This window comes from Corythoichthys intestinalis, chromosome 7 (genome assembly GCF_030265065.1).
Source record: "Corythoichthys intestinalis isolate RoL2023-P3 chromosome 7, ASM3026506v1, whole genome shotgun sequence".
Taxonomy (NCBI): Eukaryota; Metazoa; Chordata; class Actinopteri; order Syngnathiformes; family Syngnathidae; genus Corythoichthys; species Corythoichthys intestinalis.
Window position 1 is genome coordinate 21,729,417 of NC_080401.1, and position 17,382 is coordinate 21,746,798.

The 17,382-nt window shown below is 38.2% G+C and overlaps 1 protein-coding gene across 14 annotated transcripts in view; it reads right to left on the bottom strand.

Annotated features, from left to right (window-relative positions):
* The window catches only part of ptprsa (protein tyrosine phosphatase receptor type Sa), a 374,739-nt gene that overhangs the window by 150,409 nt on the left and 206,948 nt on the right, over positions 1 to 17,382 (bottom strand). For all 14 annotated transcript variants that reach the window (XM_057840793.1, XM_057840795.1, XM_057840789.1 and 11 more), the window contains 2 exons: positions 6,880 to 7,025; positions 5,049 to 5,190 (listed from right to left, as the gene is read on the bottom strand). In XM_057840793.1, coding sequence (XP_057696776.1) covers positions 5,049 to 5,190; positions 6,880 to 7,025 — 288 coding nt within the window. The remainder of the gene's footprint in view (positions 1 to 5,048; positions 5,191 to 6,879; positions 7,026 to 17,382) is intronic.

Here is a 17,382-nt window from a genome sequence, read left to right on the forward strand (position 1 = left end):
GTAGCCCCAATTAATTATCCTATCAAATGCATTTCTCTGCCGCCCCGAGTCTTTGAAAACAGCCAAATTGGACGGGATGTCCGCCCAATCTGACAACACTTTCGACATGTTGAAGAGTCACATGATTCCAAACGTGATCAATGCTTTGTGCTTCTTTTCTTTATGCAGCAGTGCCAACGGTGCTCTGTGTGCAGGGAACGGCGCTATCTGCTCGCGAGCCATCGGCAAACTGCACGGACGGTGCAGCAACTCGTGTGCGCCGGGCTTAAACATGTATGAAGTCCGCTCACAATTGGATTATTATTCAATATGTGGTTTAGTCCTTCAGCCAAATAAAATATTCCATCCCACTGTGAACAAACACACTACTAAAATGATATAGGTAAGATATCATTTAAAATACTACGGCCCCTTTTCTGCATAACTGGTGCTGCTGCACGTTCTCTGTTTGTGCTGAGAGTTAGCAACGGGTCTTTCCGTTTCGATGAACTGAGCACTGGCTCCAGGGGCTAAAATCTGCTTAGCAGTCACCATGGGATGGTATCAGACTCTGACAGTACAATAATGTTGCGCAAAATTATTGTGGTATCGCAGCATTGCCATTGCAGCTCTAAAACATGATATATTTATGTCAGGAGTTCCCAATGTATTCCACATCGGGCCGCTGTGGGTCCTGGATTTATTTCCAACAAAACAGGACGACATGTGTACCAATCTGGTGTTTTACAAGTGTAATCAGTAGGGGTGTAACAGTACACACAAATCTCGGTTCGGTACGTACCTCGGTTTTGAAGTCACGGTTCGGTTCATTTTCGGTACAGTAAGAAAACAAAATGCAAAATATAAATGCTAGTTGTTTATTACACACTTTTGTGCTTTCAACAATAGGAACATTAGCCTATAGACCAGTGGTGGGCAAACTATTCCACAAAGGGCCGCAGTGGGTGCGGGTTTTTGTTCATACCCATCATGAGAACAGCCTTTCACCAATCTGGTTTCTTACAAGTGCAATCAGTTGATTGCAGTCAGGTGCTTCTTGTTTCCACTGAAACCTCATTGGTTAAACTGTCTGTGCTGAATCAGTTGGAACAAAGACCAGGACCCACTGCGGCCCTCGAGGACCGGTTTGCCCACCCCTGCTATAGACCCTACTCACATGACGTCACAACCACGCCTCCGCGCCATATTGTCCGTCAGCTCGTCTTGTTTACGCATTACAGCTACGTAAATTACTCCTATTATGGCGTGTTCTTCTGCTTGTTAACATTAATAATCAAAATGGTGAAGGCGTGTGAGGCGGTTGGTTGCAGTAATAGAGAAGATAGACGGAGAGACTTAAAGTTCTACCGTATTCCGAGAGACCCGGAGAGGAGAGTGAGATGGACTGCTGCAATTCGACGAGAAAACTGGGCACCAAACGATCACCACAGACTATGTAGTAGTCATTTTATACCTGGTAAGATGCATTTAATATATATTTAGAGGGTTTTGGGCTGACAACCACAATTAAGATCATTGCGAGGCTAATCGCCGACATCATACAGTTTCAAATTCAAGATGTTTATTTCTTCCGCCGTCATTATTTTTTTAATGATACTTAGCTGGTACCAAGTGAAAGAAGCTGGCCTCGTCTGCGGATCATCAGTTAAACAGGGATGTCCAAACTTTTTGCAAAGGGGGCCAGATTTGGTGTGGTAAAAATGTGGGGGGCTACCTTGGCTGATTTACGTAGAACAATATATTTAAACAATTTTTAGCAAGCCCTTCTGTGTGTCACATTTGCTTAATTATTATTTTTTTTTATTCATAATTTCAACAATCTCGCCTTTGTGGCGTTCTCTTTCGACACTCGGGCTCTTGCGAAATACTGCTGCTGTGAAATTAAACTAGCTTCAAGTTGCTATAATTTCTCACTGCGTATCTTCCTTGTAATGTTGTCGTACATGTCAGCGTGTCTTTGAAAACAGCGACTGTCTCTTGGCAAATGAGGCAGACACAGTTGTTGCGTATTGTATTGAAGAAATAGTCCAATATCCACCTATCCTTGAAGCGTCGGCCATCGCAGTCAACTTTTTTTTTTTTTTTATTGACTGTCGTCATTTTAGAAAATTGAAAGTAAAGGGTCACACGGGGTAATGTTGCTTTGAGTGCTGCTCTTAAAGTTTTTCAAAGTTTCGTGAGAATAGGCTGAATTTCTGTGGACAAGATAGTTGTAGATATCAGGGTCGCAGATGTCAGGCAGAGACGGCGAAGACAGCGGGTCGAAAAATATCGATTTAGGCATCAAATATGGATCTGGCGAATGGATAAACTGAAGCTTTTCCACATAACGCCTTTTATGCAACGCATCCAATGAGTTTACAGCGTCTGAAAGCACCGGGGCTTCCATGAATTGCTCTATAAATTGCACGACTAATGGAAACCATTGAGAATAGGGATAAAGAATGACGGACAATATGGCGGCCGGATACAGCGACACGTCATTTTGTGACGTTGGTGAGTAGGGTGTATACAAAGCTAGAAATCTGCTCAAAAAGTAGAGGGTATTTAAAGATATTAATACAACAACAATTTGCCTTTCAGACCTCGCGTATTGGTCAGCTTTCTTTCTGAAAGAAAGATGAAAAAAGAAGTCCTGTGCTAAAGAGAAAAGCAATCCCAATGACAAAGATTTTAACATATATTTTACAAATGAAATGCCTCAATGAATCTTTTTTTTTCTTATGAATGGTTTTCAAAAGCTTTATTGGTGGATTTTCTCAAGTTAAAGCACCACACAGAAATTAATGAATTTAATTGTGTAAGCAGGATCTGTGTATTATTATTTAATTACAGGTGTTTTAGCTCATTTCAATTTATTTCATTTAAATGGGCTATTATTTATTTTATTATGTGTTTATATTTTACAAATGTGATGTAGCATTAATTTATATTGTATATTTTATGTTGTATAACTTTAGTTCCTATGTGAATATTAGTTCTTACTTGTTTTGTTGTGGTAGGAGGGTTTTGTATTAAACACAGGCCGTGTTGGTTATTATTATAGCAGAGAGGACAGCAGTAAATCAACAAACTGTCAACTGTGCCCCGATCTACCACTCAAGAGATCTGATGGACTCAAAAAGTGGGTTACGATTGCATATTAGTTTGAAAATCGACCGGATCCACCGTATTTTTACACAAGTGACTTCCGGTCTGCCCGATCCCTAGCGAGTAGTGTTGATGCAGGAGGGCAGCGTCTCGCGTCAAATAATAAACTCTGCCGTTCTTTTCGCGTGCGTCGTGTTGAGCCGCTTCTGGGACGCATCTTACACGCGGCCGCACTGCGACTGGTATGCATTGGCTGATTGACTTTAACGCCCGCGTTTCACTGCGTTCCCGCGGCGGCCACGTTGTCGCGCCATTGACGTTTCTGGGTTATATACTGTCTCACCGTGTTGGTCCTCGTTATAGTAGAGAAGACGGAGTAAAAATAATCTACACAAAGAAACTGTAACCCGATCCGACTCACAGCCTCGAAAAGTAAGGGTTGCATTACGTCAGAAACCCGTTCGGTACGCCTCCGTTCCGAACCGAGCACCCCGTACCGAAACGGTTCAATACAAATACATGTACCGTTACACCCTTAGTAATCAGTTGATTGTAGTCAGGTGCTGCTTGTTTTAGCAGAAACCTCATTGGTTAAACGGTCTGTGATCGATCGGTTGGAACAAAACCCAGGACCCACAGGGGTCCTTGAGGACCCGTTTGGGAACCACTGATTTATGTATACTGTATACTAGAGGTGTGCGAAATTTCCGATTCGTAGCTTATTCGCAATTAGGCTGTGGAAGATAAGAGAACGATTCACAAACATCCAAATTCCAATTATTGAAATATGTCAAGTAAAACGGAAATAAAACATAGTCAGCGCGGTCTTCGGGACGCAATGAGCAATGGACCAAGAGTAAACATCATGCTTGTCACTACCCGGGTAATGACAATGCTCAACTCATGCTGCGAGATAAAAAACAATACGTGACTGCTGCTGACAGCCGCTAAAAAATATGCCCGCACAATGCTTCGGTAGATAGCACATGTATAAAGAACTAGATGCAAAATAACGGACTTTGCGACGTTAGCAGCACATGTATAGAAAACTAGATGCGAAATGACAGATTTGCCGGCGTGAGTAAACAGCAGCCATCTTAAAGCAGTAGACTTCCCTGGAAGGCTGTTGTAGCGAACCTTCCAAGTGAACCTATTCAACTTTTTATCTAAAATACTCCTAAATCAGCAAAATCTTGACTTGAATCTCTTTAAAACAGTTTTAAATATTTCACATGTCGAAAGTAGACAGAAGGGAAATTATGGAATAATGGGAGCAATTTTAACAACTTTTACAGTTGATTCACAACATTACACTAATTGAATGTAGTTTAAAGCTGCTGATACAGAATGGGGACTTGAGCATTTCACTTACTGTTCTGAACTGTTAACCTGATGCTAAAATAGTCGTTTGTTTAAGCCTGAGAGGCTTTTGTACAATTTTTGTAACTAATGTATGAAACATTAAAGGAAGCGAATAGCGGGGGAGGGGGAGGTCATCAATAATCGATTTATAATCAAATGGTAGCCTCTGAATCGTAATCGGAATCGAATCGTTAGGTGCCTAAAGATCCCCACCTCTACTGTATACTGTATATTATTAGGGAAAATAAATGGTAAACCATTTTTTCCTCATTGAAAAAAATGTTCAATTTCAAACTAAACCAAAATATTTGGTACAGCAAAAGTATGTTAGATAAATTGAATAAAGTCATTATCGTAGTAAACAATACAAAGATTGTAGTCTACAAGTTTTTCAAAGTATACTTCAGTATGATACTGAATCCTACATCAGTCCACATGCTGCATCATCAGTATTTCAATGGGGTGACAGTGGCAAAGCACTTTGAGTGCCTTGAAGGGGAAAAAACAGCATGTGCAAGCGCACTGTTGTCCAATCAGTGATTTACAAGTATTAAGTAGACCCCTTTCTGCACAATCTTTCATGAAACAGAACTCACCTCGGATGATCGACAGCTTGGCATTGACTGTGATTTCACCAGCACTGTTCTCTGCCACACATTCATAGATGTTCTCATCACGCGGTGCACGGAGAGGCTGAATTCGAAGTACCGCGCCAGCACCTTCGTCGAATTCAATGTTCTGTTGGTCAAAACAAAGAATTATTGTAAGATAGGTAGGATTTGTAATTAAAAAAAAAAAAAAAACTTTATAATCAGTAACTCGGAAGATCTTATCAGTAGTATTGCACGTTATTACTCAGTGAGCTGGATTATGTTTATAAGACTTCATTCTTTTTCCAGAGAACTTAAAAGGGTTTAGTATAGGCAAAATAATAAGTTATTAACTAAATTATTTGCACAACAGCACTATACAGTTCCTTGAAAACTAATGTAGTCTGCATAAAAAGGCTATCATTGCTACAGTAAATGCAAAGTATAGGTATTAGAATATTTTTGAGGTAAAAAACACATTTCATATTGCATTTGTTTGGTCTATTGCTTTCCAACTGCTGTTGGACTGTGCTCCATATGAAAAGTTTTGGAATTTATTCACCGTAAATGTATCTTTGCAAGCAGCACTCTTTTAAATACAGTATATCTTTCTCAAGCTTGCTGACAGGTTGACATGGTCATTCAGAAAGTTCACCTGGCAGACAACCCAGTTTATTTCTCCCAAGGCTGGTGATCATTGAATAAAAGAGAAACTTCCTGAGGATAATTCTGGGTGAAAGTTTTTTTTTTTTAATTGTAAGCTTTAAATGTGTGTCTTGAGCAGCTTGCTGCTCCGTGTCTGAGCAGCTTGCAGCTCCGTACCAGCGTGTCTCAGGGCTGAGCAGCTAATTAAGAGGGGAAAAAAACTGCAGCGCATCACGATCAATATCAAAGCATTTGTCTTCAGGCTGGAAACAATACTTCAAAAACACTTCGAATATTTTTGATTGCCTACTAAATAGAGGATGATAAGTGTCCATTTTAGCATGCCCTTAGCTTTGTTTTGCATTGAACATGCAGCAAAGGATGAGGGCACATTTTGTTTTGTCCTCTATAATCTGAGTCTCCCCCGATGATGTTGTAATTTCTTGATTTTTAGCTCTCTCTCCCATGTGCTTCCCTTGACGCTGCAGTATGAGCACATCAGTCTCTGCACGCTGCAGTTGTTAACGACACAGTTTTTTAAATTAAAAAACACTGGGCATCAATTGAGACTTTCGGTGATTTCATCTGGGAGGCTGGTTTAACACCGGACACAAGAAAAACCCTGCCAAAGGCACATTTGCAAAGATACAGCCAAAGAGGGGATTGTGGTTGTGGACAACAGGTTTTAGCAAGTGTTAGGTCAGTGTATCCAATGCAATATAATGAGGACGGTATTAAAAGAGTGGTAGTACCTGCATGATCTAGTGGTGAATGCGCAAATGTCTTAGAAGTTACAGAAGCCTGGCCATTAAAAACAGAAAGTGCTTGCCCATGGCTTTTCTGAAAACTGAGAAGAAATGTACATGAAATGTCCTTTTTGCAGAAGCCTCCATAGTAGCGGTGCTTCACATGCGCATAGTTGGGGAAAACAACCTTACCCAGCTACCTTTCACCTATACATCGCTGCTACCTCCGTAAATCATGCGATGATTATGGACTTGATAGGCAGGTGAATGAGGAAGTTGCAATTGTGCCCAGTAGCTTAGCTATGTCGCTTTTTCGTTTATGTCGTAGTGAGGCAGGCCAGAAACACCAGAAGTTTGCTGCTACAACTCAAAAAGTTCAGCGCTAAATTGTTCTCAGTCTTTGCATGTTTTCAACATTAGCATACAGGCATTATAAATTGACTTACCTCTATACGCTGGGAGCTGACCTTTTTCCCTTTTTTATTCCAGCTAACCTTCGGCTTGGGATCACCTGTCGCCTGGCAAACAAAGGACACCACGCCCCCAGAGACACCTATCTGGTCAACAGGGACTTTTGTAAATCGTGGTGGTGCTGTAGAGAAAAATGGAAGAAAAACATTGAGCATAATTAATATATGATGTGAGCAAATATTTCAACACATGAGCATACAAGGGTCCGATCACGTCATTTTCAAAGTATCGGAATCGGCAAAAAAATATCGGCCATGCCTTTTTTGTAATATATATATATATATATATATATATATATATATATATATATATATATATATATATATATATATTTTTTTTTTTTTTAATTAAATCATTTTCTAATTGTATTTAACGTTACAGACATAATATGTTACATTCATCCTGAGTCTTTTGTTTAGGCTTAAGGTAGGGTTATCAAAAATATCCCGATAACGGCGGCAAGTAATTTATTAAAAAATGTGTCACGTTTAATTATTTAATGCAATTAATGTATGCGCTGCACGACCCTCTCACTCATTGTCGCGCTCAATCTGTAATGGCGCCGTTTTACCTCTATAGAGAGATAAAAGGCAGCGCTACCTGAGTAGAGTGAATTTTGGCAGCCTTTGGAACCTTTTTATAATTGGCTACAACCTTGCAAATCCTCTCCCTATGATTACAAATATCATGGGAAACAATGTGGGGAAGCAAGGTGGCAATTGATATTTGTCATAACACCTTAAGTTATTTCCCAACGCAGAGAAAATATAGCAATTGGTAGCACGACACACAGTCATGGTTCCATTTCCCATGGTTCCACTTTCCATCATGCATTTGGGATGGCCACAATATCATTTACTGAAAGCTCAACAAATACACTAGATGGCAATATTTAGTCACAATATACAAAGTCACAAGTCTTTCTATCCGTGGATCCCTCTCACAGAAAGACTGTTAATAATGTAAATGCCATCTTGAGGATTTATTGTTATAATTAACAAATACAGTACTTATGTACTGTACGTTGAATGTATATATTCGTCCGAGTTTTATTCATTTTTTTCTTAATGCATTGCCAAAATGTAGATGATCGGGAAAAATTATCGGGAATGATTGGAATTGAATTGGGAGCAAAAAAAAGCAATCGGATCGGGAAATATCGGGATTGGCAGATACTCAAACTAAAACGATCGGGATCGGATCGGGAGCAAAAAAACATGATCGGAACAACCCTAGTAAATAGTGATCATTTCAATAGTCCAAAAGTCCAAAACCATGACTTCTGGAAACAACAAAAATTGCAATTTTATAAAGCCATTAATATCTCATCCTCAATGACCGCGATACATTGTCAGCTAGATTTTAAATAATTGTTTAAAATAACTGCAATTAATGAACGCTATTTTGTAGTAGGGGATTTCCTGAGCCCGTTTTTTTATATACATAAATACACACATAACTCCACACCTGCACACACCCCAACTCTTAATCTCAACAAAGGCAAAGAACCCTAAACGTAAAAAACTAAACGTGTACGTGCCAATTCCATTTCATGTGCTTTTTTCTCTTTTTCATTTTTTTTTTTTTTTTCGCAATGAAGCACTTAATTTGACTGACAAAAATAGCTTTTGATGCCATTTAGTAAATATATGTCATGTAGCATCTAAGGGTGTGCCAAAAAATAGATTATTAGATGCATCGCGATTCGACACGTGACAATTCAATCATGATTCATAAATGTTCAAAAACGATGATTTTCCCTCATGACTTTATGACAGCCGATAGTAGCGGAAAGAAATTCAAGACATGTCTGCTGCCCGGACACCTTTAACGCACGCATGCAAGCACAATGTTATGATAGATGCAGCCGAGCGAGAGATTTACTCCTTTTCAAAAGACTTGAAAATAAATTTGTGTATGAGACAGGCAGGGACCCGGCGGTCATGCTTCTGTGCGCAAGTTATTTTTTAGAGCGAGACGGGAAGAGAGATTGTTGCGCCTTGCCTTTCAGTTGTCCAGGAGTAGGTTCAAGTCGTGTTAATTGGAAAATGTCCGTAGTGTGTTGCTAAGTCCCGTGTGCGTCTATAGGAGGTGAGTAAACGAACCCTCTTTTACTGTTTAACCTTTATTGTTGCTGTTTTTGAGATGTTACTAGTTGGCGCTGAGTGCTATGCTAATTAGTGACTTCGCTAACATGTATTTCCATGTCAAGTTGTGCGTTGTTTGGTGGTGTACAAAAATTATTTCACATGCAGAAAGTTTAAAAGCAGGATTAAGTACAGCGGTAACACTACACACATGCGAAATAGTACAGAAATCTGTGAAAACAAGGTGAGTTGGTTAAATAAATTTTATTTCTTAAGACACTTTCTTTGTTTCCAGAAAATGTGGAATTCATTCCACCAGTGTAAAATTCTACTGTATTGTTGAGAGAATAAGTACTGCTTTTGAAACAGCTAATGTTTTTACACCTTCTTGTGAAAAAGAGCATCTCAAGGTCAGCTGTGTGTTGTATAGGCATGTTGAGAAATAAGTACTGCCATTCAAATGTTTTTGCACTTTCTTGTTGATAAAAAAAAAAGCTGTTTAAGTGCAGCTTTTTGTTGTATGGGCATGTTTCCATCGTTCCTATTGAATCATTAGGATATTTTAAATAAATAATTGACATACATTTGTTTGGGTACTTTATTAAGTATGACGCATCATCGTCAATACCGTGTTCATCGTTCAATGAGATGGCACACCCCTAATAGCAACTGATACTTTGTGCATATGATCAGAATTAGACAATTGCTTTATTTCATGTTTTCTATACTTATTTACTTAAGTAGGTTAGTCCTCCTGGTCAACAGCAACAGCTACATATGCAGATAGAGTGTACCATTACTACTATTCAAATAGTAAAACTGGAATAACCCGCATACTGTATGGAGACAGTGTATGTGAAAGTGAGAAAAGAATGAGCGAGACAGACAAACAGACCGACAGAGATAGTGACAGAGATTGTGCGTCCTTGGCAAGATGATACATTTTGATCATCGGAATGTGTGGTGATGATCAAAAGGCATGCAAAAAACATTGAATGAATAATTAAGAGATAGGGGGATGACACCAGTCTCTGGGCACTGCTACACATGGAAGAGAGTCCATGCATTTATTACTGGGTAAAGATTGATAGGCAAGCTTTTTTTGCATATTCAGTGTTAAACCCCTGCACTTGAATAACATCCAGATAGAGTATGATACAAACGTTAGAGCAAGAAACCCAAGTATGATTGGCTGTAAGTAGCACTAATTGATAGATGATAGCAAAGTAATATTGTGCCTGTAAATTAGACCCATTTACCAAATTTCAACTACACATTGAAGATTTTAGGTGAGACATACCCTGTGTGGTTTATTCATTTAAAAAAAAATTGTTTCCACTCGTCCTGTTCACTAAAGATTATTACTTAACTACATACTTTTCAATAGAAGACTTCTCACAACCGTTAATAATAACTGTAAAAACGTTAGCTATCGTGCTGCTTTATTCACCCATCAATTAAATCACCCGGTAGGGACTGACTGAACTACCTTAGAAAAAAAAAAAAAAAAGTCAACTACGTCTGGGTCACAACACATCGAAAACCAAAAAAAAAAAAAAAAAAAAAAAAAAACGAATAGAACAAAAATAGAAAAACAACAACAATAAACAATAATAATGAAATAAAAAGTTGTTATCTATTTCCCTATTTTGGATTCTAAAACAGATATGGAATGAATGAATGATAAACTGATAAGGGGTGCTCGATATCCATTTTTGAAACCGATACAGATATTGATAACTTCCCGCTCCTCAAGGCCGATACCGATATAATAGCCGATAATATATATATAATTTTAAAATGTATATTCATTCACCTGAGTTTTTGAACAACTGGAGTTTAAAAATACTAGTGGTGGATTCAGCATAGATTTGCCTTCGCCCTAACCAGATTTTTCATGATGACATGAACATTATTATTATGAACAAAACAAAGACAAGAACAGTTTTGCCTTCAAATAAAGTTCCCATATTTATTTTTTCAAATAAATATACATATTTTGAGTCAATCGCAATCACTCACTCAATTTCATTGACGATGTGTACCCCTGAACAATGAGCACTGAACTAAAACATAAACTCAACAGCTATTGTGCTTTGTCAGCAGATAAAACATTTGGTGCAACAGTAGAGGAGACTGTTGTGGTCTTGGTTCATGAAACAACCTACTTAACCTGGTAACTATAGGGCAGCAAGCCTATGTATAACCAAGAGGCCTCTCAATACCTTGTAAACATAACACTGTATAGTGTAAACATTTTCTAATTGCCATGGTAAGGTTCATCAATCAGTGATGGAAAAATACGGCCTCGAGAATAGTAACAGAACTTTGCATAGTGGCAAAACAGGAGTGGAAACAAACGCGCACATCCCAATCCACCGACAGCGTGGCAAATATAATATTAAATATTATCGGGCCTATTAGTAATGTTATCAGATTTATTGGGATGACCTAAAATCATAATTCCTAAAATCGTACCGATAATTATCGAACCAATAATTATCGTGCACCTGTAACACTGATACAGGGCATCTTCAATTCTAATATTATTGGAAGCCGCTGTTGCATCCCTTTTTCTTTCGTTTCTTATTTATCTTCTTCTTCTCTACTGTTTTACATGGTTGACAAACAACTTTTGGTGAATTACAGCTACCTTCTGATATGGACTGTGGAGTGTATGTGTGTATGTACAGTTATTGTGTATGTGGAGTGAGTATGGAGTATGTTCTTCTCATTGTTTTTTTATTCTTTTTTTTTTTTTTTTTTACTGGGATTAAATATGTTCTGGATTTAATCTCGTGCACTTCGTGACCTGAAATCTCCCACATCCCTCCCTAGTCATGAAAATCACTGAATCCTTCGATCATTTTGCCATGTGGCATGATCAGAGAAGATCGAAGAAGACACCGTGTTGTGCATAAACACGCCTTTACTGCATGACTGCCAAAAAGCCAAATGCATCATATAATATCATACACACAACATGAAAGCAACTGTCAATCAATTTAACCTCTAACCTCCTGGATGAGAGGGCTCATCACAGCCCTAGTGTCTGCAACCCCCCACCAGTTCTTGAAGATATTAACATTTAAAATATAACAGAAAGTGTTGACGTTTAGTTCCTCCTTATTCAAGTTATTCCTCTACTACAGTTCCAATTATAACACTTAATAGAGAACAGTATTAAATCGTATAGTTCTCCTGACCAGTCTTTTCAAAAGTGCTACGATAAGCACACACAACTTGGCTTTATCTGCTTAACAGGGGGATCCAACCAAATCCAAAATAGCCGGTCACGGGGGCGCCTATACCCTTTCAAAAATCTTGTAGAACATACCAACCCAAATGCTGCTGGCTAGCAGCACCAGCGAAATTCACACTGTGCGCACAGACGCTTGTTTCACTAATACAGCTACCACCTGCTACTGGCTGCTGCCTCTGTTAAACCCGATAAGACAAAATAGACTGGCGATGTGATAGTGAAATGGTGGAGTGTAGAAGGTCCACAGATAAATATGAGAAAGCTCCATTTTCACTACTTTACTGCTATTTGATAGGATGGTGGGGTGGGAGAAATGGGGGTGACTTTATTGACTAATGCAGTAATTGGCGGAGAAAAGCTTCTTTGGTCATAAATGGAAGCCATTACCCACTGAATTAGCAAAATGGATGACAAAATGACACAAAGCTCTTCTGTAATTTGCCGTGAGAGATAGCGAAATTGGCATCTTTCACCGCGCTAAAAGATCTTTGTTAAATGGCAACATTTGAAAAGAACAAGGTATTATTAGATGTGCCACATCAAGCACTTTTTCCTTTGGGTGTAGTTAGGGCAAAAGGATGAGAAGGAACAGTTTTTGTGACCTTGGCTTTCGACATTCAAGACATACGAGGTCAACTTGTATAACCTATGTTGTAAGCGCTCACTTGATTTATCGACACAGAGTTCAAAATATTATAATCACATGCAACTGGAATGTACAGTACATATTGTAGACATATTTATTCAATTAAAATCACAATTATAATATGCATTATCAATATTCACAAAAAAAGACATCAGTATTTACTTGTTAATTAGTTCAAATATTAGAAATGCATATTAATTATTGATAAGTTATAGGACCAATATTAGAAATTATGACATCATATTGGTAAAAACTAAAACCAATAATAAAGATGGGTTCTGTACTCTGCTCTTAGAATGCCCAGTTGGACAAATCATGTACTTTGTTTCGAAGCTACCCTGTCGCAACACTCCACTAGGGAGGTCGATTCATGCCAAAGTGAAAAAAGAAAGAAAGTGTGGTTTGCTAATAAAACTTACAGAATAATTTAAACCTTGCAAATGCAAAAGAAAAGTATAAATAAAAAAAGCATTTTGTTTTGCAAGTACAAAACATACCCATCAAACAAAAGTGGCTATGAGTGCACTCTTACGGATCTGATTGCATTTGCGTACAGATCGGTTTGCATTTGCGTACAAATCGATTTGCATTTGCGTACAAATCAATTTGCGTTGCTTATAGATATGAAGTGCAATTGTGTGTAGCTCAGCGACACAAAAGTTATTGCCAAAAGTCGTATAACAGTGACATAAATTCCCTTCCATAACAGCAAGTGGCGCTGTTCATTGTTAAATGGGCCACCAGGATAAGAGCACGTCAAAACCGGAAGTGCACTCCAGGCGTATGTGTCTGGTGCATTGAAGACAGCGGCGTGATTTGCACAGACATAACGTGGGTTTACCTAACCTCAACCACGCCCCCGTATAATTAATGTGTGCACATATATACAATTCTCACACATCTTTCCATGGATATCATGTTAAGATCAAGGGAGGCAGGAGTATTAAAAAATAAATCTCTCTCACCCATGCTTACATGTACACACACACGCACACAAGAACCCCATCAATCAAAGCCAATTCACACAGGCTGTCTGGGTAAGAACCATCACTATAGCAACGAGGCCTTTACTTTAAAGCATTGCTTGTCTTGTCAGGAGGTTTTCACACACAATCACTCACATTCACCAAACAAAGGCCAAGCAACTTGAACTTTCTTTTCTTTTCTTTCATTTTTTTTAAGTAAAGAAACACTGGTGCTAAATTGCAACTGGTTTTAGATAGTTTTTCTTTTTATTTCTATACATGCACATCTTTGAGGAAAATACAAAGATAGACATTTTGCAAAAGAAAGGAGAACTGCTGTAAAAGCTTTAAAGTGATTTGGACCTTTTGTTTTTCATTTCAAACATAACATAAAAATGTGCACTTCCATTTCCAAGTAGAATACAATTCTCACTTTTCTACACTCGGGCGTACCACTGCACTGTAAGCTGTGATGCTAGGAATACTATACAACATAAGACATATGTTGGGGAAGGAGGGGGGTCTCAAGGTTGGAGTGTGAATAGTGTCAGCAATATGATTTATTCAAAAAGGCTCAACACACATTTATTGACTCTTAGTATAGAAGAAGCCAAGAGTATCATATTAGTTTGTACAAAGCATTTGGCCATTACATCATGCTGTAGCTTCAAAGTCAACTACATTGCAAGCAAACTATGGGGACATTTTGGACCACGCGGGAGCAGTGGCAGGATGTGGCAATCTTGTCTGAATAAGTATTAGTACTCAGATAAAGAGAGCGGCGTGTAAGCGACAGCATTTTACAAAGAGTCGTATACTTGTAATAAGCACAAATTAGTCCCATTGAAACCATTGAGGGTAAAACAGAGGTGGTGGTTCTGGCAAGAACATAGGCTCCAAAAAATGTAGCATACAGGAAATAAGTGGGAACTTGGTAGGGTAAGGAAATAAGATTTAACACACATCTGCTTTATTCAGAGGATGCAGCGGGAGCTAAAAAGTAACATAAGAAAATATTAGACAGACTTAAGATAGTAGAAACGTTTCATTTAGAGGTGCAACAATTAATCAATTAATCAACAATTAATCGATTAGCAAATTAATCGACAACTATTTTGATAACAAATTAATCGTTTAGGACCTCCTTCACCTTTAACTAAATTCTTGAAATAATAACATAAGTATAGCGCTTAGTTGTAAATATGATCACATTTCATTATATTTTTTGTTAAGTCAAAGTAGGTCATGAATAAAAATCTGCTTTTACTTTTTTACATTTTTGCCAATTTTATCTTACCTTTTATCTTACTGTCTAAACTAGCTTCTTAATAAGGCTGCAACAACTAATTGATTACATTGATTAATAATATAGTTGATAATGGATACAGTTGTAAACTACAGCATAGACTCCATAATGATATTGACGGGACACATTGTCGGTCACAGTTATTCTCAAACACATGCACCGATTCAACGTCTGATTAAGGTTGAAAAATTACAAAAACTGTACCACATGCAAAGAAAAGGATTGTCTCAGGAGTGATTTGCTCGTGGATTCAAGGTAATTATTATATTTTTTGTACCATGCATGCATTTTAAAACGTTGTGAAAAAAGTCAATGGGAGAAATTAACCGCTACAGCAGTGGTCCCCAAACTTTTTCCTGTGAGGGCCACATAAATTTTCCCTTCTCTGATGAGGGGCCGGGGTCAGTTTGTAACAGAAAAAGTGTGACGATTGCAGGAGTGCCTAAATGTAAAAAAATATTGTTTTTCAGAAAGCCACAATCAAATAACCCTTTCTGGATTCTTCACGGAACAAAAGTAAATAAAATAAAATAAATATCACATTATAATATAATATATTAATAATAAATAATAATAACACTATTAATTAAATAGATAATAACCATATAACCCTCTCTGAGTTCTTCACAGAAAAAGGCCAGGAAATAAATAACACTATTGAGGAGAGGGAAAAAAAAAATTCTAAATGCTCTCTGGTATCGTTCAGGGGGCCGAACCAAATGTTGAGGCGTGCCACATCCAGCCCGTGGGCCATAGATAGGGACCCCTGCGCTACAGCATTGGCGTCATAATTCGCAATATTTAAGCAAAATAAATGCTAACTGCCCGGTGTTTTGCTTTTAAACAAGAATCGAGACTGTTTTACATTCATATCTATAAATAATTCAGGGATTGAAGCATTTATTCACAAGAATTTTCAATGTAAAAAGCTCTTTGTGGTAATAAGGTGGTGGTGATGTATTTTGTGGAGTGCGTATCAATGCGTGTTTTCTTTATGACTAGTGACTTCACTGATGACGTTCGAAGCCTCGGTAGATCAGGAAGTGCTTTAATAATTTTCCGGATTAATAAACATATAAGTACAGAAATGGAGCCGCTCACACTTTCTGGGTTTGTGTTGGTAATCTGGTTAGTGAGTAAAACTGCTATTTTCCTATGGTACCTGTGAAAAAGAACGTTTTCTCCCATGTGGGAACATTTGAGCTGATGAACGGGTGCAGGCAGGTGCATTGAATGCCAAGAAAACCTCTCTTGACGCCTGCAAAAGAGACAGCGACAGGCCGGGAGTGCTAGCCCAGGCTATTAGCCTTGTGGTTATTGTGCTCTCCGCCGGCACAGGTTTGAGTTGAGGGGGATGGCTCGTGTCGCCAGCGCAGATCAGAACCGGTTACAATTTTCGCCGCCGATGAGATAAGTTCACTTTAAGATCAACAATAATAAAAGTATTACATTTAAAAAAATAATATTCCACTTGTTTTCTTTTAAACCAAGGTGACATGTTTGTTGTGTGCTAAGTAATTGGGGTATAACTCTGTAGTAAGTGGGAGAGGCACAGGAAGTTATACATACTTGTGCACCCCTGCTTACTCAGTACCATGCGAATTTGCTTTCATGAAAGCTGGAGAGATTGTGTCGAAGAGGAGAAACTGACTGAGGTCTGCCACTGTAGAGAAATATGTGCTTTTAAACAACTATTAAAGTGACAAGCAAAATAGATGTCCCACCTTTGTCCAATCCTTTGAAAACACTGTAAAAGTTAAATATATATCTAATGACCTATTAGATTTATTTAATCATTAACTGAAATGATACAGGTGAAGTAAGCAATTGTAAAAATGACTATATTCTTATAGTAATACTCTATATTAATATTACCTACATGTTAATCATCATAGAATAGATAAATGATCCATACTCAATCAACTGATGGTGATGCTGATTTTATTTAGGTCAGATTCCTATGTACCAAGAGGCCTCACTAACAGTTCAAATGTCAATAAAAGTCTTGACCAGCAGTGGCGTTGGGTTGCACATGAAGCCTCAAGGAATGAACCTTTTCTCAAACCAGTTGGATGGAAAGGTTCAAGGCATTATGAGACTTCATTTGCCCATCGTTACTACTCCACACATTGATTATAACGCTTGCAAATTTAATCCAGCTGCTGTTCACCGCCTGACCTGCGGTGTAATTGAAATTTTAGAGCCTTCATTG